This window comes from Podarcis melisellensis (assembly GCF_964234715.1).
Source record: "Podarcis melisellensis genome assembly, chromosome: 11".
NCBI lineage: Eukaryota > Metazoa > Chordata > Lepidosauria > Squamata > Lacertidae > Podarcis > Podarcis melisellensis.
The window spans coordinates 7,356,407-7,384,355 of record NC_138543.1 but is presented as its reverse complement, the minus strand read 5'-3'; the positions used below and the strand labels follow the sequence as shown (position 1 = coordinate 7,384,355).

Sequence of the window (27,949 nt, the reverse complement as noted above, 5' to 3'; positions counted from 1 at the left end):
GCGGGGGCAGCTCCCGGCGCGCAACCTGCCCGGCCATCCTCGCCAGCTCTTCCCGCCGCTTCCTCGCCGCCCGCTGCACTTCCTGCTCTGCCCGCAGTGCCTCCTTGCAGCAGCAGCAGCGCCAGCTCCTCCGGCTCGCCTCTGGGCTTCCCCACCGCCGCCTCCTCTCCCTCAGTCAGACGCTCCGGCCGGCGGCTGCTACTGAAGGAAGGCGGGGAGGCTTGCCAAGGCGCCGGGAAGGAGAACCCTTCCCCGGGGCAGCTTCTTCGCCTTCTCCCCGGGGGCAGGGAGCGGCGCTCGCCCTGCTGCTCCTCGGGCAGCCGGCGGGAGGAGCGGGCCTCGCCGGTGAGGACAGGCGGCGCGGAGCGCGGAAGGTGAGCCCTCGAGCGCGGCGCCTCCTCCAGCGGCCCTCTCCGCCTTGCGCGGCGGGCAGCCTCTCCTCAGACCCGGCCTTCTTCTGCGCCGAGGAAGGGGCAGCGCCGAGGAATGAAAGCCGGGCAGGAGGCGTCTCCGCGCAGGCCGGCGCTTCGAGGCGCATCGCGCACGGCCGGCTCTTTCTCTCTCTCTTGCGCGCGCGGTTCCGCCTGCCAAGGGGCGCGCAGGAGCGCCGCCGGTCTTCCTCGGGGCGCGCCGAAGTCCCCGCGCGAGGAGGGCGCGGGCGCTTGCCCTGCCGGCGGGGTCCCCTGGGCGCGCGGCCGCCTCTCCCTGCGCCCCCCCCAGACCTCTCCATTTGGAGCGAGGGGATGTGGGGGCGCGCCGAAGTCTCCCCGCCTTCTTCTGGTCTGAAGGGGGCTCTGTCTTTATCGGGGGCTCCGATGGCGCTTTAAAGCGAGGTCAGCCCCCCCCTCCTCCCAAATCGAGGCGTCCCCAGCAGACCCCCCCTCTCCCACCAGACGAGAGAACGGTGGGGATGGGCGCAGTGGGAATGCGCGCCCTTCCTTTCCTCGGGGAGCCTCACCTGCGCTCTGGCAATGTCTCCCGAAGGCTTTCCTGCCCATCTAAAAGTCGAAAAGAAGCGCAGTCCAGCAGGATTATTGGCTCCTCACCCCTTAAAAAGACTTTTGGCTTGAGAATGCGATCTGACATTTCTAGGGAGTGAAGTAGCTCATGGTGGTTGGAAAATTAAACCTGCTCAGTCATGGTTGCTCTTAAGAAGAGACCACTGTTGACGTTTGCACCTCTGAAAGGGGCATGGAAAGAAGAAGGATGTAGGTTGTGGGATCTCATTACTTGTACTGGTTGAAAAAGTCATCCCATAAATACAGAATGATTCCCAGTTCTGGTTTATGTTTGAGATACTTCAAATTGCCACGAATCAAGTTACGCTGAAGCCATTAGCTGATTTTTAAGAGGGCCTATGGAATGTCTTGAGATTAAGACCCTACGGTTAAATAATTTACTCTGTGATTCAGATAGTATATACTGAGTGTTTCAGGTTGTTACATTTATTAATATGTCTTTGTGCTTTTGTGGAAGAGTCGAAAATGTTGAATTGCTGCATGGTATCTTTGAAGTACTTCCTCTTTGATGTTCAGATTTTCATATCTACTGTAGTATCTAATTTCTGTTAAAGCACAGAGCCTAGGGCTTGCCGGTGGTTCAAATCTCCTGACGGGGTGAGCTCCCATTGCTCGATCCCAGCTTCTGCTAACCTAGCAGTTTGAAAGCATGAAGTGCAAGTAGATAAATAGGTACCACTCTGGCGGGAAGGTAAATGGCATTTCCGTGCACTGCTCTGGTTCACCAGAAGCGGCTTAGTCATGCTGGCCACATGACCCGGAAGCTGTACGCCGGCACCCTCGGCCAATAAAGCGAGATGAGCCCCGCAACCCCAGAGTCATCCGCGACTGGACCTAACGGTCAGGTGTTCCTTTACCTAATCTTTAACAAAAACACAAACTTCTGATTGCTCAGTTGGGCTATATGTACAGCAGTTATGCAGATAGAAAAAAATCTAAACTAGTTTACTCAAAATTACCCCCCCCCCCTTTAGCTTCTAAAAGTTTAACATCACTTTGACAATACAAGTAGGCTAGTTTTAACTTGAATTGCTGCTGTTAGTTATTCTTTTGGGTATAAAATACTTGTGTTGCAAACACAAAGTGTTGGTGGTTATTTTGTATGCATTGCTTAATCCCTCTCTTTTTGTCCCGATAATACATAGATTAGTCTTAGTACTTTTAAGGAATTGAAATGCAGTACACTAAAGATGACGCTAATGTTAGCTTTAAAACATACCACTTGAGAAGACATGCCATTTCTTAAGAATTCAGCATTATTTTGTACATGGAAAAGATAAGAATTCAGAAACAAACATTTCTCATGATGAAGACGAGTTACCCTCATCATGTGGGCTGCAGTCAACCAACTTTATACGGCCCTTTAGGTGTATTCAAAAAACAATGCCAAATAAATACATTTTCTAAGTAAGTATCAGTAGTGACACCCGAGGGGGAGTTATTTATTGGGGAGTTGCATTATTCTATAGGTGGATTACACTGCGCGTGATTATGATAATGAGTGATGCTTTATTTTATTTCTGCTGTTAGACAGTGTGCAAATTATGACACAACAATCCAAAAATCACGTCACTGTGCATCAGGTTTAAATTATTTACAGAGTAATTTCATTGCATATTTATGGAGGGAGGGGGAACCTACAAGGCATGGCAATAACCACTTCTATTGCCCTGCCATTTTGCTGCAGGCAGTATGGGTAGGGTGTGTGAGAAGCTTTTACTTCTTCCTTTCTGTTGATGATGCACGCAAGGGAATAAGATTGCCCAACCAATGTAGCTTTTTCTCTGACGGTGTAAATCACTAACATGGCATCCTGAAATCACTCAGCCGACTTTATACTGAGCAGAGGATTGTCCCCTTAGAATTAAACCTCATGCCGACTGCAACTTCAATTCTTTACACGTTGACTTTGAAAAAATAGAACTATTGTAGTGTAATTTATTATGCTTTGATGGGAAAATATAGTTCATTACAGTGAGCATTTTTTAATCAGTTGGAATACATATGAAGGCTTGGATATTAACTTCTTCTTTGGCGATCACTCGCAGCCGAGTAAGATTTTCTTCCATGAACACTGTTTTAACAGAGCCGTAAGTGACTGTGGAGGCCAGTTCTGGATCCACACGTCCTTCCACAGTGGGGACATAGGTTTCCGGGCGGGAGTTGAGCACGGCGATGGTTTGCCAAGCGTGCCTTCCTCTTAACACGTTTCTCCCTTTCGCCCTGAGTTCAAGCGTCTTCAAAGCCCACGACACCTTCGGTAAAGGCTGTTCTCCAATTGAAGCGCTCGCAGGCCAGTGTTTCCCAGTTGTCGGTGTTTATACTACACATTTTTAGATACTAACATAATGTTGGATATTAACATCTTACAGGCCACCCCAATCTCTGCCGAGCAAGAGTTTTCCAGGGGTCTTGGCATTTAACTAGGGTTTGTGTTCCTTTGGAAAGAGGCACAGCAGAGACTAGCATCTTTTTCAGAAATATGGTTTATTTTACACAAATTTACATCTAAAGCCTTCTGTGGAGAATGTGCATGCAGAACATTATGCCCTTAGAGTGTCTCTTGTTTCTCCCCCTAATAGCTTCAGCAAGCTTGGATCCAAAGCAGCGGCCATCCACCCCCCTGCCCCCCCCCCCGTCTCTAAGTTCAGCCTCCAGCTAGTGCCTTTCATCTCTCTTAACCTCAGTTTCAAAAGCCTACTGCAAAAAAACCACTTTTACCCATGATGACATCACACCCACTGTTACCATGGCAACTTTTCCCTGTGTGCCTTCTGCCTATGGGGCTAATGGCTGGCTATCATCAGCACCATGGTTTCTTCAAGGACCCGCCATCACCAGGTGGCCTCATGAGGAAGTTATTCCCTGCCCTTGAAAACAAACATACCGGTACTTTTTTGAGTTTGCTCAATTTCTGACCCTTCCCTGAATGTACAGTTTATGGGGATCTGAAAAGACTTCAGGGGATATTGGTGGCTGCATACTCATCTCTGTGTGTGTGTGCTTGTTTTGCATTGTGCATAGATTGGCATTGGATATGTAAAATAAGTACCTCTAAAATCTACTGTACCCCAAGTTATGGGAACAAAGTAGCAAAGGTTTGACTGGGGTCTGTGGGAAAAGGGGGGGGGACACATTGGGGGAGAGTTTGTAGAACAGCATGCATGCTCTCTCTCACAGACACGCTCATGCACACACATGCTCAACCATATGCAAAGTTTGGTGAGGGTGTTTAAACTTCTCAACTACTTTTCTAAGTTGTCAAGATTAGACTCTTTTCTGATGTTTTGCTTATAAAAGCAAAAAGTGAACAAAATGGAATGTTATTGATAAAGCAACCATCCATACCACGCAGGATCTTTGATAATATAGCAAAAGACAAATGCTTTTTTAAAAAAAGTTATTTGGTAAAGAATAACCAATTTCAGTATGAATTACCACCAGATTCTTGGTTTGGTCAGAGAACTATGCAATTGCAATTGTAAAGCAGTAGTATAGTACTATAAGTGTTACTCATTAACATTCCATTTACATTTCAAAAAGGAAGCTTGACTGTTAAAGCAAATAGTGTGAAAATGCTCCTTTTAGCAACCCTTGACACACACCTGGTTTAAGATTTTTGTATCTTTGGATCACAAATAGAAGGCTTTTGGGTTAAACAAGCAAGCAAAAAGCAGCAAAGCTTCAAAGTAGTTACTGAAAATATAAAATGTACCATTAAATGGTACAGTGGCTAACACATTTTGGTAAAGACTGAAGAACAACTATATACTGGTAAATAAACAAACCGTAATACAGATTATATATGTATATATTATATACATCATTCACTAATTATAATTTAACAATTTATGTTAAAAAGCATACTCCTTTCTTAGGCATCACTTTGTGGAGGCATGTCCCCAGAAGGTTGCTTATAAATACCTTGAAGAAATTATTAACTGTTTTTATATTGTTTTGTTAGGTCCTTTTAGTGATTTAGTTTTTGTAAGCTGCTCTGAGCCAGTCAGTGTCAACACTGAACTACATGGACTTGATATACCCATGTTTCTAATCTTAAAATACCAGTGAGTACACTGTTACTTGTTTTAGTGGCTAAAATTTAAACATATTTGACCTAGACAAATCCTGCCACCTCCTATTTGAATACAATCAGTACTGCACAGTGTTTTGGATGAGTCCAAAAGCAGAAAATATGTGTGCAAACCTTAAATTTCCGAGTGCAGCAAGGTTTTTCTTTACTGTTCCTCCAGTTGTCCTCTCCTGTCATTTGAACCCCTTTCCCTGCCTGTTGATTTCAGCAGGACTCAAGGCTAGAAATAGTAGCTTTCAAAATAGTTGGAAGACTATGCAGCAGAAGTGAGCCAGACCATGTGACCAGGGCAGAAATAGGGAGTAGAAGCCATCATTTTTGCCTCTTGCCTTGAGGAATATACTCCTATTTTCAGGGTTGTGAACTGGCAACAACATTGCATCCTGTTCTTTACAAACATTTCTTGTTTTGATTTGTTTTGGTTTATACACCTCCCTTCATCATAAGGTCTCAGGGCAGTTCACAGAATTGTTGGACACCATTGTCTGGGCCAGGGGTCAGCAACCTTTTCAGCAGGGGGCCGCTCCACTGTCCCTCAGACCCTGTGCGGGGCCGGACTATATTGGGGGTGGGAATGAACGAATTCCTATGCCCCACAAATAACCCAGAGATGCATTTTAAATAAAAGGGCACATTCTACTCATGTAAAAACACGCTGAATCCCGGACTGTCTGCAGGCCGGATTTAGAAGGCGATTGGGCCGGATCCGGCCCCCAGGCCTTAGTTTGTCTACCCATGGTCTGGGCTGTACATTTTTGTAATGCTCTTTCTGTTGTTAAGGAAGTTTCCTTTATTTGCTTTAATTTGTTTATATTTTAGAAATGTTTTGGTGTAATGCTATCCAGAGAATATTTATTGATAGGTGGCCATATACATTCAATCAATCAATCAATCAATCAATCAATCAATAAAACATTAGCCTGCTGTGTTTGGGTTAAAACAGAAATCCCAGTGATTTCTGCCATGTGTTCCACAGATCCCACAGAGATTTATCCATTCTTGGCTTGAGTCTCTGTTTAGTGATTCAGCATGTACTTACCAGTCCTTCCTCTTTTCCTCCCATATGGAAACTGTTCCTCTAGGGAAAGACTTTCTGGTTTTCCTGATAACTGAAGCAAGTCATCCGCAAGCAACGTCTACCAGCCGTATGCTGTCAGAATTAGACTTTCAGATAATTCATCAGATAAATAGCATTTATTTGTGACATCACTGCTTTCAAGTATGATTTGCAGCATGCAGTAGACAAGAGTAGAATTGATTTGCAGTGTTTTTATTGTTGTTGGGCTTAACTTCAAGTCAGACATGGTGATGTGGAATATTTGCTTTCTGCCCTACGCTGTTGGTTCAGTACAAATCATAAGGGGAGAAAACGATGTGTTCCTTATTAAAAAGCACTTTGTTTTGAAGAACTTCCAGAACTGGCTTTGATGAAGCTCAGAAGCATTCAGTATCTCTTCATTCTCTTACCTCTTATATTTGACATAGTATTACCAAGATCCTCCTTGAGGATCTTGTTGATCGTAAAGGTAAAGGTAAAGGTACCCCTGACTGTTAGGTCCAGTCGTGGATGACTCTGGTGTTGCGCGCTCATCTCACTCTATAGGCCGAGGCAGCCGGCATTTGTCCACAGACAGCTTCCTGGTCATGTGGCCAGCATGATTAAGCCGCTTCTGGCGAACCAGAGCAGTGCACGGAAACACCGTTTACCTTCCCGCCAGAGCGGTACCTATTTATCTACTTGCACTTTGACGTGCTTTCGAACTGCTAGGTTGGCAGGAGCAGGGACCGAGCAATGGGAGCTCACCCCGTGGCGGGGATTCGAACCGCCGACCTTCTGATCGGCAAGCCCTAGGCTCTGTGGTTTAGACCACAGCGCCACCCGCATCCCTAGTTGAACATAAAGATTGCCTTGGGAGAGGATAGTGATGATTAGCATCCACCCTGGTATGTTGCTCAAGGACCAGCCTATCCTCAGTCACACAATATCATCACCAGGGATGGGGAGAAACACCATGGTGAAATTGTCTCTTCATTGTATTCCATGGCATCCCTTATCTGGCTTTGCAGTGATTGATGTCCTTGCTGAAATGAGCTGTATGAGAGAGTAAAAGCATTCAGTCCTAATAGGTCTCTCCTGTATGTCTTAAGTGGAACCAGTAATAGGATGTGATGCTAAGCAAATATAATGCTGTGAGCGAGCCTGCCATTTCCTCTGGGCGGCTACTTGTTCATTATTGCTAGGTTGCTCTGCTGTTCAAGGCATGTAGGGCCTATGGTGCTGAAGGAGACTCTTGAGGGTCCCATGGACCGCAAGAAGATGAAACCTATCCATTCTGAAGGAAATCAGCCCGGAGTGCTCACTGGAAGGACAGATCCTGAAGCTGAGGCTCCAATACTTTGGCCACCTCATGAGAAGAGAAGACTCCCTGGAAAAGACCCTGATGTTGGGAAAGGAGAAGGAGACGACAGAGGACGAGATGGTTGGACAGTGTTCTCGAAGCTACCAGCATGAGTTTAGATAGATAGATAGATAGATAGATTCTTTATTGTCATTACACAAGTGCAACATTGCACAAGTGCAACGAAATTGGATGCCATCCCTTAAAAAACAACAAAAGCAAAACAACAACAACAACCAAACAAACCACATTCCAGCCACACCCACACCCACACCCATCAAACTCCCAGGTCACGCTATCGAGTTACAGCATTCAAAAAGGCCACAGCTCTTGGATAGAAACTATTTTTCAGTCTATTTGTCCTTGACTTGATGTTTCTATATCTCCTGCCAGAAGGCAGTAGAGCAAACAGACTGTATCCCGGGTGAGATGAATCCTGCAGGATGTTGTTTGCTTTCCTAAGACAACGGGAACCGTACAGTTCTTCCAAAGATGGGAGAGGATGACCAATAATCCTTTGGGCTGTGGTTATGACCTTCTGGAGCACCTTCCTCTCCCTAGCTGTACAACTGGAGAACCAAGCACAAATACAGTATGTGAGAATGCTCTCTATGGAGCCTCGGTAGAAGGACACCAGCAGTCTCTCACTCAGATTGTTCTTCTTTAAAAGTCTGAGGAAATAAATTCTCTGCTGGGCCTTCTTCACCAGAGCAGTGGTATTTGCGCTCCAAGTCATGCCCTGATCGATAGTCACTCCCAAAAACCTGAATTCCGCCACCCTCTCCACCCGTTCCCCGTTGATATACAAGGGCTGAATGTCCGCCTTTTTTTTCCTGTAATCCACCACCAATTCCTTGGTCTTAGCCGTATTAAGAGCCAGATTGTTCTCTCCACACCAAACACAGAGCCGCTCCACCTCGTCCCGATAGGCGGACTCATCCCCTCCTGAAATGAGCCCCACCACCGTAGTGTCATCAGCAAACTTGATGATTTTGTTGCTGGAATAGATGGCTGTACAGTCATACGTATAGAGAGTATAGAGCAGGGGACTCAACACACAACCCTGTGGTGAGCCGGTGTTAAGGCTAAGGGCTTTGGACATATGTGACCCTACTCTAACCCTCTGAGAACGTTCTGACAAAAAATCCAAAACCCAGAGACAGGTGGAGTTGGAGAGTCCAATCGCCTCTAGCTTGGACACCAGTCTATGGGGGAGGATAGTGTTAAAAGCAGAGCTAAAATCCACAAACAGCAGCCTCACATAACTCCCCGGCTGCTCCAGATGGGACAGAGCAGCATGGAGAGTGGTGGTGATAGCGTCTTCTGTGGATCTATTTGCCCTGTATGCAAACTGGTAGTTGTCAAAAGTTGATGGAAGACAGGAAATAATGTGACGGCGCACCAGTTTCTCAAAACACTTCATGATGATTGGAGTCAGTGCAACTGGTCTGTAGTCATTCAAACTACTGATTGTGGGGTTTTTTTTAGGCAGAGGAACAATAGTTGACGACTTCAGGCAGGGTGGGACAATAGACTGGTGTAAGGACTTGTTGAAGATCTTAGTAAAGACCCTCGCCAGCTGATCCGCACAGCCCTTCAACACCTTTCCAGTGATGCCATCAGGTCCAGCAGCCTTCCTCGGATTCACCATCCTCAATACCTGTCTCACCTCGTGCTCCTCTACAGTGAATGAGGGAATGAGTTTGACCAAACTGCGGGAGGCAGTGGAAGACAGGAGTGCCTGGCGTGCTCTGGTCCATGGGGTCACGAAGAGTCAGACACGACTAAACAACAACAACAACAACAACAACAAGGGCCTTGGGCAATTTAGGGCTGGCTGACCTGTGGCCCTCCAGATGTTGTGGGACTCCCAACTCCCATCAGCCCCAGTCAGCATGGCCAGCGGTCAGTGATGATGGGAGCTGTCACCTTCAGGGCCACAAATTAGCCGTCCTTGGCTTTAGAGGTTACATTTATCATCCTGGGTCTGTGCTTGGAAGGCTGACTTTGGAACCCTGGTGTAATTTGCATTCTGTACCACTGTACAGTTTTCAAGGGCAGCCTTAATAATTGTTGATGCAAGATGTAGTCTGATTTAAAAACCAAGAGATATGTGATCTGAACCAGGGGGGAAATCTTTGCCACAGCAGTTAAAAAAAGGGCACTTTGGCTTCCAAGGCACATTTCTCTTTTTTTAAAAAAAAAATTAAATTAAATTTTCCATTTTAACAGTCCAATCAAATCACTTTAAATATTCCAAATTATACAGATACATATCATATAGTCCAAATATTCTGCCAAATTATAAATTTTTATTGGGACTTCTCATGCTTCAAGTTCGGGGGGGCTCTGATCATCTTATATCTCTACTGCCGTGAGTTTCCAATAGTTCCTTTAAATCTTCCTGTTGTTAACCTTCCTTCTTTCATGGCCTCTGAGTTGTTTCCACAGGCGAGGTGAAGTAAGCAATGATGTGTTTCTGTGTGAATTTTGTGTGCTTGACTCTCCTGTTGTTGCAGTATCTCCTCACACGCTGGTGTTTATGCCGAATCAATCCAAAAGTCATTTCGCTGCTGGCAGATGCCATCTTCTCCCAGTTCTGATGAAATCAAATCTAGGCATTTGCTCATTAATTTTCCCACACCGGTTGCATCAAACATTAGCCTTTCCGGGGAGATTTGCCAAATCGGACTTAAAGTGCAGATATAATAACAAATTAAGAGCTCACCTTCCAAAGCACATTTCTCAATTTCCCCACTGAACTTGCTGATAGCCCATTGATTCTCGGTTTCCGAATGTTTCGGAAGTCGAAAGGACTTCTGTAACGGATTACAGTAGAACCTCAGGTTGCGAACGTGATCCGTGCGGGAGGCACGTTCGTGACCCACAGCATTTGCAACCCACAGCACCACATCTGCGCACGTGCATGACACAATTTGGTCCTTCTGCGCATGCGCAAAGCGCGATTTAGCGCTTCTGCGCATGCGCGATTGCCGAAACCCGAAGTAAGCTGTTCCGGTACTTCCAGGTTTGGCGTGTCTGAACCCAAAAACGCACAACCCACAGCGATCGCAAGCCGAGGTATGACTGTACGTTCAAAAACTGAAGTTCCACTGTACAAGTTAGATAATTCTGTGTAAAATTCAGAACTGATACGACATGACCTACCCAACTTTGCTCTCTGAGTGTTCCAGCTGAGGCGGCTCTCCCCTTCCCTAGCAGCTACTCAAGGAAATACAACTGAAGATGATCAAATATGCGTATATCAGTTTCAGTAACTAAGACCTTTTCTGCCTCATTCATTCATTCTACCAACTTTATCTTAAAAATATCTCAAGCTTTCATGAACAGTTAAAAAAATAATTATTGAGTGATGTTAATAGGAGATACTACATAAAACAAATGGTAGAAACTTTTTAAAGACTATTTCATTTGTTTACAGATTATATTTGTGCTTTGTTCATCTTTGTAGAACAAGAGAACTGGAATTTATAAGATTTAAGTGTTGAAATCAACAGGATTTACTTCTGAGCTTGTAACTGGGCTGTCAGCGTCTCTGGTGTGACGTGGATGCAACTGCAAGTTCAGCGAAGGGAAATGTAAATATGCCTTTTCCCCCTTTCAATCAACAGATATTAGTATCTTCACTTTGAGATGGTGGGACTAGGAAACAGCCGTCGCGGGATGAAGTCTCCACCCCTCCTAGTGGCGGCGCTTGTGGCTTGTATAATAGTCCTGGGATTCAATTACTGGATTGCAAGTTCCCGCAGTATTGATTTGCAGGTATTACTCTTCTATTGGTTTTCCACATTGATGGAATCAGCAAAGATGTTTGTTCAGAATTGCAGTGAATTATTGAAGTTTAAAAAGCACTTCAGGGTTTCCAAATCATCATACCTGACAGGAATTTGGATGCTGGCCAGGAGAGCAAATAGTGAGAGAAAAGAGAAGTGCCTGGGAAAAGGTTGTGATGATAGTAGTTAAATACTGGATCCTGCTCAACCAGGAAATTGTGGAGCTTTATGCTACCCTTGCTGCCTGGTATATCAATGTAAAAAACTCCTTCTGTTTCTCTCATTCCTATGGATACACATATATGAACACAGACCCAGAGACAAAGTTGGGACTGGCTGTTTTGAATTAGTGTGTGGAACAATAATCCAGCTACCCAACACTTCTGCCCCTCAGTCCATTTTCTGCCTTACTCCCTACTTAAGAGAAAATAGCTTCTTCTGTGTCCCTTCTCTCTGTTCTCAGTGTTTTTGCCTCACTTCCTGCTAACTACACACAATCCTGTCTGTCCCCAACCCAAGGAACAAGAATCTTTCCTCACATCAGCACTGATTATCAATATTCCTAGTGATTTTTTCCCTTACCATCCATCCTATCCCATATTCTAGAAGCATTTAGCATGGGCTCACAGGTGACTGGTAGTTGTGCGGTGTCCAATTTTGTTTTCTGCAAGCATAGATCGGGAAGTTAAAATTTTGATTACACACATTTACAGCAGAGACTGCAAACGTTCTCTTCTGAATTTTTGTATCTGCTGCCTCTTAGAACCGCATAATGGAGTTAGAAGGAAGAGTCCGCCGGGTGGCTGTAGAACGCGGTGCTGTAGAAATAAAAAAAAATGAATTTCAAGGAGAGCTGCAGAAGCAGAGGGAACAGATTGACAGAATTCAGAGCCTGCATAACTTCCAGATGGAAAACACTAACAAAATACACATGGATGAGAAGGTAAGAGCTATTTATTTATCCTTGTCGCTCTGCTCTGGGCCTCTCTATGCAGCTCCTCCTTTGTAATAATGCTGCTAAGTCTTTCTTTGCAAAATAGACCGTAGATTTATCCAGTATTATTTTAGGGTCAAAAAAATCCCAGTGCTGCCTCTTTTCTACCATAATGGAAAGGGCCTCGCCATTGTAGCTGTCCGTGAAAGGGAAGGTGCCTTAAAACCGTATAAATACTATTTAATATAAAATTATTATTTATTGAATAAAGAATACTCTTCCAAATGAGCCCAGGGTGGCAAACGCAACATTCAAAACAATGTGGTTAAAAATAAAAAGGCATTTTAAACATTTTAAAGGGAGTTTATTATTACTTACACACCTTGTGCTGGAAGCAGCTTATTGAGGGGGAAAAAACGTAAGAGGAAAACTGAAGTGGGGTGTTGTGAAGATGGCATGACAACCTGTGAGACTACCAAACACATTGCGAGGGATGTGAAATGTCATACTTGGTGGGATCATTTCCATCTACTGGCAGATTGGATTAACAGTCTGAACGTTGATTACTAGCCGTTTCTCCACAGTGGAAGAATTGTAGCACACTGTCCTTTCAGTGGTTGAGTCATAGGTGTGACTTCATCCTAGAAAAACCTCAGCATCTAGAAAGATCCTAAAAAGGTACATGCAAATGTACATATTTTAGCAGAGAGTGCCCTTGTGAGGTTTTTGGTAGGTTTCTTGGGCTGCGTACAAATGTACCTGCAAACGCAACCTGGTGTGCTTTTTCTCCACTGCAGAGGGATGGGGGATTTGCCCAAAATTGGATGGAAGGATTGGCCAATTCCTTTGTACTGTACCATACATTCAGGAGGTCCTCCAGCGCTCTAGAGCAGTGGCTACCAATTAGCTAAGTACTGCAGACCTCCCCTTTTTCAAAAGCCAAGCTTTTGTTGTGTGAAAGGTGCCACTGTGCCACGGACCTCCTGGGTGGGTTACGTGGGAGCCCTGGGGTCCACAGACCACCAACTGGGAGCCACTGCTCTAGAGAGGGTCCTTGGTGTCTACATCAGGGAGAAGAGGAAGAGAAAGACTGGACTGCAAGCTGCCTTCTGCCCTTGCAACCAATGGATACAACTCAATGGCCTTGATTCACAGGCAGCACTAAGCCAAACCATGCCAGTGTGTGAAGCCACAGGCGCTTATAGTAAAAACGGCAGCCATTTTGTTCCTTGCTTGGTCATCCTGCTACTGCTGCACTGCCTGGAGCTGAGCCAATCTGTATTGCTGCAGGCCAAACATGAGCTGTAGGCCAAGGTTTGTACTGTTTGTAGTTTGGGGGAGTCTAAACATGAGCCAGGCTTGGGCAAACCATGGCTTATCCATCTGATACCTATAATTCTGTATTTGCACAGTAGCCCAGCAGCCTTGATCATCATAAACTGACACATGTATACTACAGATACACAACGAAGTAGTTTGTATGCTCTGAATTGATTATTTTTATGTAGCTGTTCTTTCTCCAGGAAATTACTACCAGCAGTATTATACCATCTGCCTCCCAGCTGGAGCAAGACATTTTTGCAAAACTAGCTACAGTTCAACTTTGTGATCGGATATCTAAGCTCTAGCTGTAATAAATGAATCGGCTCTCTTTTTTACACAAACAAGGGCTTGCTGTATTATTTTAAGAACGAGATTTAAAGGAGAGCTAAAACAAAAGGCCTTCTGTGTGTGCTGATCTCTCCCTCTCCTGTTGCCTGTGCAGGGTTAGCTACAAGGCGTTCGCCAGATCTTATGCCCACATAATTAAGCGGAGTTTCCTAGCTAGTTTGAATTTGAGCTCCATGCGGCTCCACAGGATTTTGTCAAAGCAGCAGCAAATGGTACCAGCCATCTCAGTGGTCTCTCTCTTCGTGAGGAGAGTTTACACACACAGTTTTAACTTGTAGGCTAAATTGAGGTAGCTTGATAAGGAAAGAGCTTCATGCTTGGGGATGAATTAAAAGTGCAGTATACCGATTTGTCTATGGTTGCTGGATGCTTTGATGATCCTGAGAATCACAGCTGAAACGGTTATAATTATTCATGTATATCATGGGTAGGCAAACTAAGGTCCGCAGGCCGGATCAGGCCCAGTTGCCTTCTGGATCGCCAGCGCACACGTTCTTTCCCTCTCCCTCACACGGCAGTGGCTGTGCTCCCTTCCTCCCTCCCTCCCTCCCTCCTCTTGGTTTCTCCCTGCCCTGCCTAGAGGAGGAAGGGGGCTGGGCTTTGTTGGTGCCAGCAACAGCAGTGCTTGAGCGGCCGCCATTTTAAGCAGCCCCTCTCTGGAGCCCTTTTGCGTGCCGCTCATTGTCCCTCCACCACCGCCAGCCCCTGTCGCTCACAAGACACAGGAAAGCAGCCACCGGGGCTCCTGGTGCTCTTGCATCATTTCCTCCCCCCCAAAAAATATAGTCCAGCCCCCACAAGGTCTGAGGGACAGTGGACCGGCCCCCTGCTGAAAATGTTTGCTGACCCCTGATGTATATTCTACCTATCCTTGTGCTAATCCCGCCCCCCAAGATGATTCTTTATGCCACTTGGGGATAATTTTTTTGTTTAGGTAGCATTCCAGTGGAGTCTTCTTGTTGGCCCCATGGCCAATCTGCGATCTTTGCTCTTTTGATTTTCCTGCCTGGTGAACATAGGCAACAAATATAGAGGGCTGGGATAATGTAGAAATGGAAACCATTGTTTTTCAAGCACTCAAACAATTCCTTCCTTCCTTCCTTCCTTCCTTCCTTCCTTCCTTCCTTCCTTCCTTCCTTCCTTCCTTCCTTCTTTCTTTCTTTCTTTCTTTCTTTCTTTCTTTCCTTTTTTCAGGCAATGCTGATGAATAACATTACAACAAATGAAAGACTGATCCAGAATTTGAAAGGTAAATCTCAGCAAAGCACCATCTACACAGCAATTAAGTTGGCTTATTTTTATACCTTCGCCCATTGTATGTCTACTGATACATTTCCCCCAAAGCTGGAGTAGTAGGAAAGTATGGGGACGGCTGTAGCTGTTTCAGAATATAACCCCCCCCCACCCGCTTTAAACAGAGACAGTATAAAACTGTGGGACCTAGAAACTTACTACTTGAAGACAGAGCCTTGGGTCAACCTAGGAAATCCTTTTTTTATTTTCTTAAAAGAAGCCACAAAGGGACTCTTTTATTAGATCAAGATTGTCATTCTGGGGGAGGGTTTTGGTTTTTTAAAACCTTTCTCAATGCTGTTTTTCTTAGTAATATTGCCATGGTGCCCCTGCCAGTTGCTGTTTGCTCAGTTGGGGCTAGTTTTGGGGAAAGGGAATAATCATCAATTAAATGCCATGGTAGAAATGTTAGCTCCCTCTCTCCTCCCCCTGTCCCCAGTGCGATAGCCTCATTTCAAATTTGGCTACTTATGGCTGTGTTTTCAAAAATTTAAAGAGAGCTAGACATGGCTGTCCAACATCTCATCTAGTTATGCTTTTAAAGGTAAATGTAATGGGACCCCTGACCATTAGGTCCAGTCATGACCGACTCTGGGATTGCGGCGTTCATCTCGCTTTATTTGCTGAGGGAGCCGGTGTACAGCTTCCGGGTCATGTGGCCAACATGACTAAGCCGCTTCTGGCGAACCAGAGCAGCACACGGAAACACTATTTACCTTCCTGTCAGAGTGGTACCTATGTATCTACTTGCACTTTGATGTGCTTTCGAACTGCTAGGTTGGCAGGAGCAGGGACCGAGCAACGCGAGCGGCGTTTCGAACCACTGACCTTCTGATCAACAAGTCCTAGGCTCTGTGGTTTAGAGCACAGCGCCACCCGCGTCCAGTTATGCACTTAATATAGTTCTAATGTAGTAGTTAATTATATGAACAGTGATGAGAGAGCTGAATAAATAAACCTTATTTAACCAGACATCAAGGGATCAATAACTGTATCCAGGGAGGAGAACCTTCATCTTAAAAAAACACCGATTTGTGAGGGACTTAAAGGTTGTTGCAGGAGATAAGGTCCACAAATCTCAAGGGAAAGGAGCCAGGCGGAATAGGAATGGAAGTCGTAGGCTACTGGATTTCAGGCTAGAATCATACAAGACTATAAAGATTAACTCAGAGTTATATGGAGGAAAATACGGTTAATACTCTTCTTTTAAAAACGTGCATTTTCAATATTCTCCCAGTATTTTTTGGTGCAAAAGCAAACAAAATAACCCAAAGTGTTTTTTCTTTTTTTGGAGGGAGGGGGAGCTTTGCAAAAGTATGGGAGGGAAAAGTGGATCTGCACTCAGGTGAACAGAAAATTCTTCTTGCAGATGGAAGTTGGGATGATAGCTTCATGGTCCCTTGCAATAATGCTTCTAAGGCTGCAATCCTTATTGATTCATGTATCGGGTAATATTCAGTTGTGCCCGTTCACCAGCAGAATAGGCTTCTGCTAGCACACCAGAACTTCTGTTACCCCCTCCCCCCCCGCTACTGCCCCCAAACCTGCTCCAGATTTTGGGGGCCGGAAAGGAAGGAGAGGTCGCTGGGAGCAAATGGAAGTCTGTTTGTGCAGTATGGATTTCACAGACACTAGACAGTAGTCCATTGAATGTAGTGGAATTTGCTAAACATGCATATGTTTGAGCTACACAGGTCACATAGACCGAAAAGACTTAAGCAGCATTTTAATCTAATTACTATGAATAATTGGTGAAATAAATAAGAATGTTCTTTCCTACTCATCGTTCATCATTTTCTCCTTCCCGCTTTTCTGTTGGTTTTTAATAAAATTTAATTTTTACTCAGAAAACTTGAGAGGTCTGCAGAAGGAATGTGGAAGGCTCCAACTTGACATTTACAGGTTTAAGAAAAACCAGACAAACCTTCAGAAAAAAATTACGTACGACATGTAAGTATGTGATGATTGGCCAGCTTCTGTACAGGCAAAATGGCCACAAGCCAAGTTATTCAAGCACTAGCTTTTGATACATATTTAGATTTTAAACAATATGTTTCCTACATCGAAGTCAATGGAATTAAATAATATAAAAATCAGGCTTGCTGTTTTAATAATTTTGCTTCACTGGCTCACAAATCCAATAATTTAATTATAATACTGTACCTGTGAACAAACCAAAAGTTGGGTACGATTTTGCATTTAAATAGAGGATGTTTTTAACTTGCCTTACCTACATCCCTCCTCGGTTCTACTGGCTCCTGGGTCTACCAGAAAAGTATATCTGCTAATGTAGCTGGATTGTCATCATGGCAACAACAATTGGCCTGCAATTGGCTGAGTGGTGCAGAGAGCTGGTTGTCTCAGGAGTTTGGCAGAAATGTCTGCCAGGGTCGGACAGGAACAAGTGCGGCTTTGAGATTTTTGGGACCTTTTTTAATTCCTTGAACACTTTTTAATTGCTTGAACAGGCTAATGGACCAGCCTGTACTAACTTTAATCAGGGAGTGGGAGAAGTGAAAAGCAGAAACGATGCAACCAACTAAAACACTCAAATTCAGCAATTGGCAATACATTGCTGGTAGTCCTGTTTCAAAGATAGCCTCTCGGTTAACAATATACACTAGTAGATGGGAGGTTTCTCAGGACCACGAGGCCCTAATTCTGCACTTACTGTGCAAAGCTATAAATCTGCCACTGGGTCTGCACAATTTGTGACTGTACAAGCCCCACGAGGGGCTCAGTAAACCTCCAATTCATGATCTCTCTAGGAATACAAAAACACGGAGGTTGTCAGGCAGGCAGAAGGCAAGAGTATGTGTCTGACAGGCTGTGTTTGACTTCGTGGGTTTCAGGTTGTGCAGATCTTTCGTGTTTTAAAGATCACATTTTACAAACGACATTCTGTTGCTTGGTTCTAGGTCTCAGTGTATCAGTCAGATGAAGGAACTGAAAGAACAATGTGAAGAAAGGATAGAAGCAACCTGCAAGAAAGGCAGTCAGATACCAGAAGACATGAAGAATAGTTCGAAAATATTAGAGAGAAATGATCAAGTAAGTTTTTAAAATTTGTTTTAGAGGGGTAAGGTAAAAATAAAGGGAACCCTGACCATTAGGTTCAGTTGTGGCCGATTCTGGGGTTGCGGCGCTCATCTTGCTTTATTAGCCGAGGGAGCTTCCGGGTCATGTGGCCAGCATGACTAAGCCGCTTCTGGCGAACCAGAGCAGTGCATGGAAACGCCGTTTACCTTCCCGCCAGAGCGGTACCTATTTATCTACTTGCACTTGGACGTGCTTTCAAACTGCTAGGTTGGCAGGAGCAGGGACCGAGCAACGGGAGCTCACCCCGTCGCGGGGATTTGAACCGCTGACCTTCTGATCGGCAAGTCCTAGGCTCTGTGGTTTAACTCACAGCACCACCCGTGTCCCAAGTTTTAGAGGGGTATTTATACACAAATTGTAGTTGAACCAGGCTGGCTGAACTGATTCAGGCCATTATCCAGACCTCTATGTGGGGCTGAACAACTACAATTGTTGATGGCCCAAAGTAGGAAGAAGGTAAACCACAATACATCTCTTCCCATCTCCATTTTTTGAATGCATGTTCCTTCCATTTGTTGCTGCCTTGACCTTTTGGAATTCCAGTGTGCTCATTCAACTTTATAAGTGCCTAAACTTTGTCATGCTTATCTAACTCCTCAGTTAACTTAAAAGAATCAACATTGTTTCAGTTACATTATTTAAGTTCTTGAACTAGGACAAGGAACTTTCAGTTCAACACCTGTTGTTTGAAGATTTCTGACATCTTCTTCCTTCAAAACCTTTGACCCTCTTTTTTTATTTTTGTAAATAGTATAGCTCCATTCTATGCCAACAGGTAAACTTCCTCTTCCTTAACTGAGATTTATTTGTGGACATAAAAACATTTGTCACCATAGGTGACAGGGAGTGGCACATAAAAGTTGTACTTAGTACATTTTCATAAAGTTGTGAAGGTTTGAGGAAATGCTTAACTGTAAAAAATGAGTTTTTATAATGCATTTAAAAATAAAATTGCTCAGAAGTAGCCAAACAGCTTTCAAAGTTTGTTCCTGTGAGTCGTCACATTGCATGAAACCCAAAATTACCTTCTCTTCATATCTCTCTCTCTCTCTCTCTCTCTCTCTCTCTCCGCCAACTATATGAGAGAACTCTGACTGGATCACCTGAAGTAATAATCTTTTGAAAGCTGGCATGGGGAGGAAGAAGGCTTTATTCTCCCCACTGCCACAGACCTGATCCAAACATACAGGATGCTTGTTTGCTTTTCCCTCTGTGGCTAATAGCTGCTCTATGGGTCCCGTCCCGCCATAAGGTTATGGGGAGGTTGACTCTCCCCATACAGTGGCTTTGATTAAAATTGTCATCCCCCTGCATGAACCTTTCTTAAGAGCAGACAATTATGTGGAGAGATCCAATCACAAATCCAGCTAGATCCTGTCACAATGTGGTAAAGCTGAAAACTACCTAAGTCTCTTCTGATTTCAGTAGGAGAGAAAAGTGTTTAACTTGCCCCTAGAAATTAAGGGGACCTGCTCCCCAGGTCATAGGCATGCGGTGAAATATATGCATGTAGCTATTGTCAAATATAACTTCTTCCAAACATAGCAGGCTGCATTATCTTGTGGCTTGTGAAGCAGCCACAAGAAGGGAAAACAGCCGTCTGTTTTACTGTCATTCAGTTTCTAGCAAGGACTTTAATTTTGCTGTGAAACCACTTAAGGTAAAAATTCTAATAGTAGTAGTAGTCGTAATAATAATAATAATAATAATAATAATAATAATAATAATTTATTATTTATACCCCGCCCATCTGGCTGGGCCTCCCCAGCCACCCTGGGCAGCTTCCATAAAAACCAAAAATACAGTAAAATATCACACGTTAAAAGCTTCCCTGAACAGGGCTGCCTTAAGATGTCTTCTAAATGTCAGGTAGTTGTTTATCGCTTTGACATCTGCTGGAAGGGTGTCCCACAGGGCAGGCGCCACTACCGAGAAGGCCCTCTGCCTGGTTCCCTGTAGCTTTGCTTCTCGCAATGAGGGAACCACCAGAAGGCCTTCGGCGCTGGATCTCAGTGTCCGGGCTGAACGATGGGGGTGGAGACTCTCCTTCAGGTATACTGGGCCGAGGCCGTTTAGGGCTTTAAAGGTCAGTACCAACACTTTGAATTGTGCTCGGAAACATACTGGGAGCCAATATAGGTCTTTCAAGACCGGTGTTATATGGTCTCGGCGGCCGCTCCCAGTCACCAGTCTAGCTGCCACATTCTGGATTAGTTGTAGTTTCTGAGTCACCTTCAAAGGTAGCCCCACGTAGAGTGCATTGCAGTAGTCCAAGCGGGAGATAACCAGAGCATGCACCACTCTGGCGAGACAGTCCGCAGGCAGATAGGGTCTCAGCCTACGTACCAGATGGAGCTGGTAAACAGCTGCCCTGGACACAGAATTGACCTGTGCTTCCATGGACAGCTGTGAGTCCAAAATGACTCCCAGGCTGCGCACCTGGTCCTTCAGGGGCACAGTTACCCCATTCAGGACCAGGGAATCCTCCACACCTGCCCGCCTCCTGTCCCCCAAAAACAGTACTTCTGTCTTGTCAGGATTCAACCTCAATCTGTTAGCCGCCGTAGATTATTCATTTGCGTTGAAGAATTGTATGAATCAAGTAGGGCTGTTTTTTTGGTTTTGTTTTAGATAAATATTCAAGAGCCAACAGAGTTCGGGCAGCATGACCTGACAAAACAGGGAAATGAACTTCAAGGAAAACATTACATCTCTGATGATTCTTTGAAACTAGAAATCTTAAAGCCAACGCCACCCAGCATAAAAAATGTGGCAGAACTGGATTATCAAAGAGAGAAAGGTAAGAGTGTTGTAGCAAAGATTACCATTAATTTCCAATTTCTTCATCGGGTGTTAGCATCTAAAACAAATAGTCCAAAACAGAGAACGACTTTGCATGAATAAGATTTGTTTCCCAGTACAATGTTGTGACTTTGGCCAGAGTTGAAACAGTGATTCTGTCACTTTCAGGCTCTCAGGCTTACTATCTTCACAGTAGTCATGTTGTGAGCTTAGCAATGCTAGAAATATAGGCATACGAGTGTTCAGTTCTTGAAGCGATGCTTTCATTGCCTGTGCAAGGGAATGTGCTTTCGGTTTTTGTTGGGCTCCTGCTCACCCCACCAATGAATGAAATATGGTCACAGCTAATGATAGGGATCCTGGACAGTGCATTCTGGTGCTGGGTTAAAACCATTTTCCAGGCGTTTGATTAGTGGCCTCATTTTACTTCTGCTCTTTGCTGCTAGGTTTTAAAAGGGATTTTCCCATCTGCAATCCAAACCATATACCCTATTTGCAAGGCATTGCTGCGCTGGTATTTTTTCACAAACTCAGTCACTGCTCACATGACATTTGGAAACACAACAGTGTATCTCCCTTATTTATAATGCCATTCCATGCTACGTGTCATTGCAAGAAGTCAGCAAGAAGCAGGAAAGGTCTTAAGTCACATTTGCTGTACTGTATCTTTATCATGTAGGGACACGGGTGGCACTGTGGGTTAAACCACAGAGCCTAGGACTTGCCGATCAGAAGGTTGGCGGTTCAAATCCCTGCGATGGGGTGAGCTCCCGTTGCTTAGTCCCAGCTCCTTCTAACCTAGCAGTTCGAAAGCACGTCAAAGTGCAAGTAGATAAATAGGTACCGCCCTGGTGGGAAGGTAAACGGTGTTTCCGTGCGCTACTCTGGTTCGCCAGAAGTGGCTTAGTCATGCTGGCCACATGACCCAGAAGCTGTCTGCAGACAAACGCCAGCTCCCTCGGCCAGTAAAGCGAGATGAGTGCAGCAACCCCAGAGACCTTCACGACTGGACTTAACTTTCAGGGGTCCCTTTACTTTTACCATGTAGTGTGGAAGTGGCTATTGCTTGATAGGTCACTGTGTGGAATAAGGGTCTCCATTTTTGGACCCCTGTGCACATTTTGAATTCGGAGAGACTGCTGTGAGCACCAGCCACAAAATGGCTGCCATGAGGAATGTGGCATAACACAAACCACCCCGAAAACATGATTATATATCCACACACACACACACACACACACACACACACACAGAGTGAGTTGCTGGCTAATCAACAAGGATCATTCCTCAATATTAGGAAAAATATACAACACTAACTCACTGTACAGAAATAGTTTCAGAAGGTAGCTGCACATCTTTCCTCTTAACTTTCTTTCTTGGAGGACTAGAGATGATTATTTAAATGAAAACTCAGACTTTAGGACACCTGCCCTGCTGCACCAATGAAAGAAAGCATTTGCAGTGCTGCCTTGGTCCCCCCTGGTTCAGATGGTTAATGGAGAATAATCGTCTTTCTGGTAGCTTGCAGAGAGGGAAAGGTGACTGTACCCCCAAAATGGCTGTATAGGAGCTACTACCACAATCACAAACATTCTCTCCCTCATACAAAGTTAAGGCCTGGGGGAAAGGGCTTTCAAGTTAAGTGCAGTGGCACATTGAGAAGTAGCATCCAGTTGAGGGCAAAATGGCAGATAAAACTTCTTCATTCCTAAATGTACATAGTTGCATGTGTGCGTGCAGGTGTATATACAATACCATTGACCATACCTCCCGCTGGTATGTGGCCATCAGTTCGAAAAAGGTTAACCACCTCTGTTGTAAACCAACTGGCCTAAGCAAGACTATGTTTGTTGATGGTTGTTATGGCGAAAAATGTGCCAGATCCTAAGCTACAGGCACTGCTGCTTTCCCGACACTGCATGGAACATTCCACTCCTCTCTCGTTGATCAATCTGTTGCTCATGTATCTCTGCATACCGTTTGGACATTGGCACATCCTGTCCCAAGTTGTCCTCTGAAGATGGAACTTTGTCCCAAACCCAAATGAGATTCTGGATCCTGGGGATTCCCCCCCCCCCCCCCGCTTTTGATGCATCTCCTTGATTAATACCCCCCACCCAACTTTCTCTTGCCTTGAGGATGGTAGTAAAATCTGGTTACAGCAGGTAAATAGACTCAAGTGAGTCATACCTGTATTGCGTCATTGTGTATTTTGTGCTGCTATTTGTGAGATGAATGTTGAACATCTAGCTTGTGAGAGAAGCTTATAAAAATTTGCACCCATTTTGCTTATCTTAAGAGAAATATCCAGCTTGCCCAGAAAACTCTGCTATCTGTTCACTTGCTTTGTATTTACTGATTTTCCATCTTTATTCAGAGTCCTTTTTAAAGGATTGCAGGTGTGACAATGGGAGGTTTTACTGAGTGAAAAAGTCCCATCTCATTTGCCATCATGCTGATTCCTAGACCCCTGCCCAGTAAACATTAAGTAATACAAAATACACCTGGTGAAAGTTTCTCTTTATTTATCAACTATTACTATCTAAACTCTGAAAGTGGAACAGCCCATTGGAAGCAGTAAAACCGTACACATTGCCAGTTTCATTTTAATCCCTCAGTATCATGTACCTTGGGACGCAGGTGGCGCTGTGGGTTAAACCACAGAGCCTAGGACTTGCCAATCAGAAGGTCGGCGGTTCGAATACCCGCAACAGGGTGAGCTCCCGTTGCTCAGTCCCTGCTCCTGCCAACCTAGCAGTTCAAAAGCACATCAAAGTGCAAGTAGATAAATAGGTACTGCTCCGGCGGGAAGGGAAATGGCTTTTCCGTGCGCTGCTCTGGTTCGCTAGAAGTGGCTTAGTTATGCTGGCCACATGACCTGGAAGCTGTACGCCGGCTGCCTCGGCCAATAAAGCGAGATGAGCACCGCAACCCCAGAGTTGGCCACGACTGGACCTAAAGTTCAGGGGTCCCTTTAGCTTTATCATGTACCTTGCCAACACCTCTTCCTCCATTTTATACTTGATTTGACTGTGCTGGATACCAGGGCCTAATGAATGAAGAATGTTTTGGCATGGAGGATCTCAAGTCAGTGTAAAGGTTAGGTCAGGTTGCATGCAGATCTTTCCTAGCCATATACTTTCTCAGTCCATGAATATTAAAAGATAAGCTCAGGATGGTCTCCAGAAGTGGAACAATGTGTTCAGTAAGTGTCTTGTATGACAAGCTCCTTTAACCAACCAAAAGACTGCATGGACTTCTGGTTTCAATAGGTGGTGTGCCCATTCTGTGAAACAAGTTAGGCAAGGAAAAGCAGCTTAAGTTTTAAATACTTAAATTTTCATACCAATCCCATTCTTGCACTGTGTTCTTATTGTGCTTTTACAATTGTTTACAAAAGGAACTGCTTTTGCTGTCAATGAAAAGGAACCCAAGGAAGAGGAACACTCTGTTGAACAGGACAACCTACAAATAGTTGCTAAGCTTAACGCAGATAATAATGGTCTGCCCCCAGAACCGGGAATGGAACAGAAGTCGTATGAAGAAGTTAAAAATGTACTTGAAGTAGCAGCAGAAAAGCAGGCAGACAAATTGGCAGAAGCTATGCGCCAGCAAAATGCCAATCAACCAAAAGCAGACGATGAAGAAGTTGAACGAGAGCACCTTTTAAATGACGAGCTGCAGCAGGATGAACAGGAGACCAGAAAGACTGGTTAGTATAAAGGCTTGGCTGCTGTCCAGCAAGGACATATTTGAGGGTATAAATAAACAGCAAAGGAAAAATGTAACCAGCTGTAGTTTGACATCTATCACTCCTGAAAAACTGTGTTTTGGGTGTAGCACTTGGTGTCAAACTTCCATTCCTGTTTATAATTAATAGTTATGTTTACTTGTTTTTCTCCCCAGAATATTTGAAGTATATTATTTGTCTATATACCACTGGAAGCAAAATGGTGGAGCGTCTTTAGTTCCAAAACCATGTTTAGAAGTGAGCTTGTTTCACTTTGAACATACTACTTTCCCTCTTTGTGCTAGAGCCTATCATAGGGCAGGAGTGACTAACCTCGTTTGGGCTGCTGGGCCAGGGATCAGAGGCCAAAAGTGTGTGTGTGTGTTGCCAGTTTATTAAACACAGATTTTGGGTGGGGAGGTCTCAAACATCTTGGACCTGTAGGAATGGTATTTTTCCCCCAGTGGAGGAAGCCTTGAGGGCCTCACAGCATAGGAAGTCAAAATTATTTTTTAAATATAACATTTTGTGAGGAGGATGTCAATTTTCTTGGCAGTGCTGGATGCAGACCATTCCTGCAGTAGGGCAGTATGCTACACATCCAAAACTCATTCTACTGCATTGGCAAGGCATAGCAGGTTTCTAAAATAGATTATCCTAATTCCAAAAGATCCTTACCTATTGGTAAGAAGAGATCATACAGCAGACCACTTGAAGGAATAAAGAGGTGACTATAAGAATGTTTGATCTAGCATGCCAACAATGCAAATATTGCCTGTATCTCAAAGAAATGATCAGGTTGCAAGAGTTTACCAGGGTTATAAAAGTGTTGAGACAAATGAGCATTATCAGGTATTACAATATTTAAATAAAACCATTAGTAATCTCGCCTACCTACTGAAAATGTAACGTGCCTATGTTGGTTGGTTGATTGACTGATTGATTGTAATGAGCCAAGAAAGCCCAGTGTTAATATTGAATGCTCTACAGTAAAAGACAACTTTTATATTCAATAAGATTCATAAAAAGAATTATTCTGGCTTGTTTTTGTAGGTGAATTTGGAATCAAAACAGTAAACCAGGATAACGTAGTGGACTACAATTTAGAAATGAACGAAGCGGAATCTGAAACAGATAAGCAAGCTGCTCTTGTTGACAACCAAAATAACTTTAATGGTAAGTGGTGCATTTTCTGTTTGAAGGTCATAGTTCTCAAAGATATTCTAGAATACCTTAAAACTATTTTGCACAGTGATCAGTCAGATTTTTCATTAGTTCAGTGACATTTAAAACATTTTCAAACTGGGTATTTAGCGAACTTTGTCCCGATTTAGCAACATGGGACGTCATGCTGACAACTGCCATTATGTTGTGAAAAACCGTCAGTTGAAAATATGTAAATTTTGCACGATGACCAATAGACAGGCATAATGTTTATGTGTAACTATTTTGTGATTAAATATCTAATTAACCGAACTCTATGTATTTAGAATTTCATAAAATTTCTTCTTTTCAGTCCAGAAACTTGAAGATCCCAACATGCAAAACCACTTATTTAAGCTTGGCGAAGAACATCAACAGAGGCTGTGAATAATGAGTTGTTGCAGGAAACAACTACAAACACTGAAACAAGGCTTGAAACCTTCAAGGCTTGAAATGTTAGACTGAAGTGGATCAATTAGGGTTTATTTAAATAATTTTTGACCTTATTAACTTGTCTCCTCATGTAATGTTCTTACTATTCCTATGAAGTGTGCCATGAAAACATTTCAGGAGGAAGGCTTTTTTTTAAAAAAAAAAATTGAATCTATACCTGTTCTTCTGGTTCTTCTTGAACTGTGACAAAAAAGTCCCCAAATACAAGTTGTCTAGCTACCAAAACTGGAATTTCTTAAACTCTACCTATCAAAGAAAGACAGTTCCTCCCAATTATTACTGGATTTTGTACTTGTTTCCCATAGCAATTTCCTCCAGAAAGAAGACATCCTAGGGTTATACTCTATAAACCAGTTTTTAAACACTGAAATATTTGCCCACAGTAGTAGCCAAGAGCATGATTTATGATCTTATTGCAACTTGAAAACATGGAGAAGATGAATCTACAAGCCTCAGAAAGTATCAACTATTCCTTATGAAGTATCTTAATGTAAAACAAAGCTCAGTACTCTAATCTTATCACACGAATAGGAAAGAGCATGGTACTGAAGTGGACTCAGTATAGGGTCATAGAACTTTATACCTGTTGAAATTCATCCTTGACCGTAGTGGTGACCCTTAAAAATAACAGGCACATAGTAAATGTGGTACAAGCTTGTTGCTCCATAATCTTTTTTCATGTTTATCAACTAATGGTTATATCCAGTTGGTGCCCTTGCACAAGCACTTTTGAGGCAGGGGGTGGATACCCCCACCCAAATCCTATCCCCTCCTCCAGCTATTGAAAATCTCTGGAGAATCCCCCAACCTTCCATAACTGTCTTGGGGATGCTTGGTGGTGATAACAAAAATGGCCTCCCTTCTTTTGCAATTACCTTCCACTTGTGGCATAAGAACAAGGCTAACCCATTAGATATTCCATTACATATCTGATTTTGATTACTTCAATAAAACAGCCTAGTCTTTGTGAAATGAAAATCTATTTCGATCAATGGTGAATCAAATTAAAGAGTTAAAAAACCCAAATAGCCTGGTTGATGGTGTCTTATTCAAGAGGAATACAAAATGTACTATACAATGTGTCTGGATTTTAGGTCTCCTATTTAAGCTATGAAGAAGGAAACATGTATTCTACAGAACATTCCATGAAACTAGCTGGCTCTTTATTTGCATAGACATATCCTTACCTTTAATGCTGCTGTTTAGCTGATACTTCAAACTTTTAAACAAAAAAAATCCCAAAGCCTCAACTGTATTATGCTTCAAAAACTAAAATATGAAAACAGTGCACAGAACATTTAGCTAGCCAAATTAAAGTGGTCCAAATCATTTTAAGTCTTACAATTTACAGAAATAACTTGGTATGGGGGCAGCCTTTAAAACAAGTGGAGAGGAAGGCGCAACCATGTATGTATAACCATGTATATATAGAGGCTTGCCAAATAATGTCAAGTCCTGA

At 43.8% G+C, this 27,949-nt stretch overlaps 1 protein-coding gene across 1 annotated transcript; it reads left to right on the top strand.

Moving 5' to 3' along the window:
* Positions 1-26,620, top strand: GOLM1 (golgi membrane protein 1). The gene is made up of 10 exons (XM_081930713.1): positions 1-374; positions 11,144-11,294; positions 12,069-12,248; positions 15,105-15,159; positions 17,051-17,153; positions 18,122-18,254; positions 20,934-21,102; positions 24,505-24,816; positions 25,888-26,010; positions 26,351-26,620. Exons 2-10 carry the CDS (start codon positions 11,166-11,168, stop codon positions 26,422-26,424), a joined length of 1,278 nt encoding a protein of 425 aa, XP_081786839.1. The 5' UTR covers positions 1-374; positions 11,144-11,165; the 3' UTR covers positions 26,425-26,620.
* Positions 26,621-27,949: the final 1,329 nt, after the last annotated feature.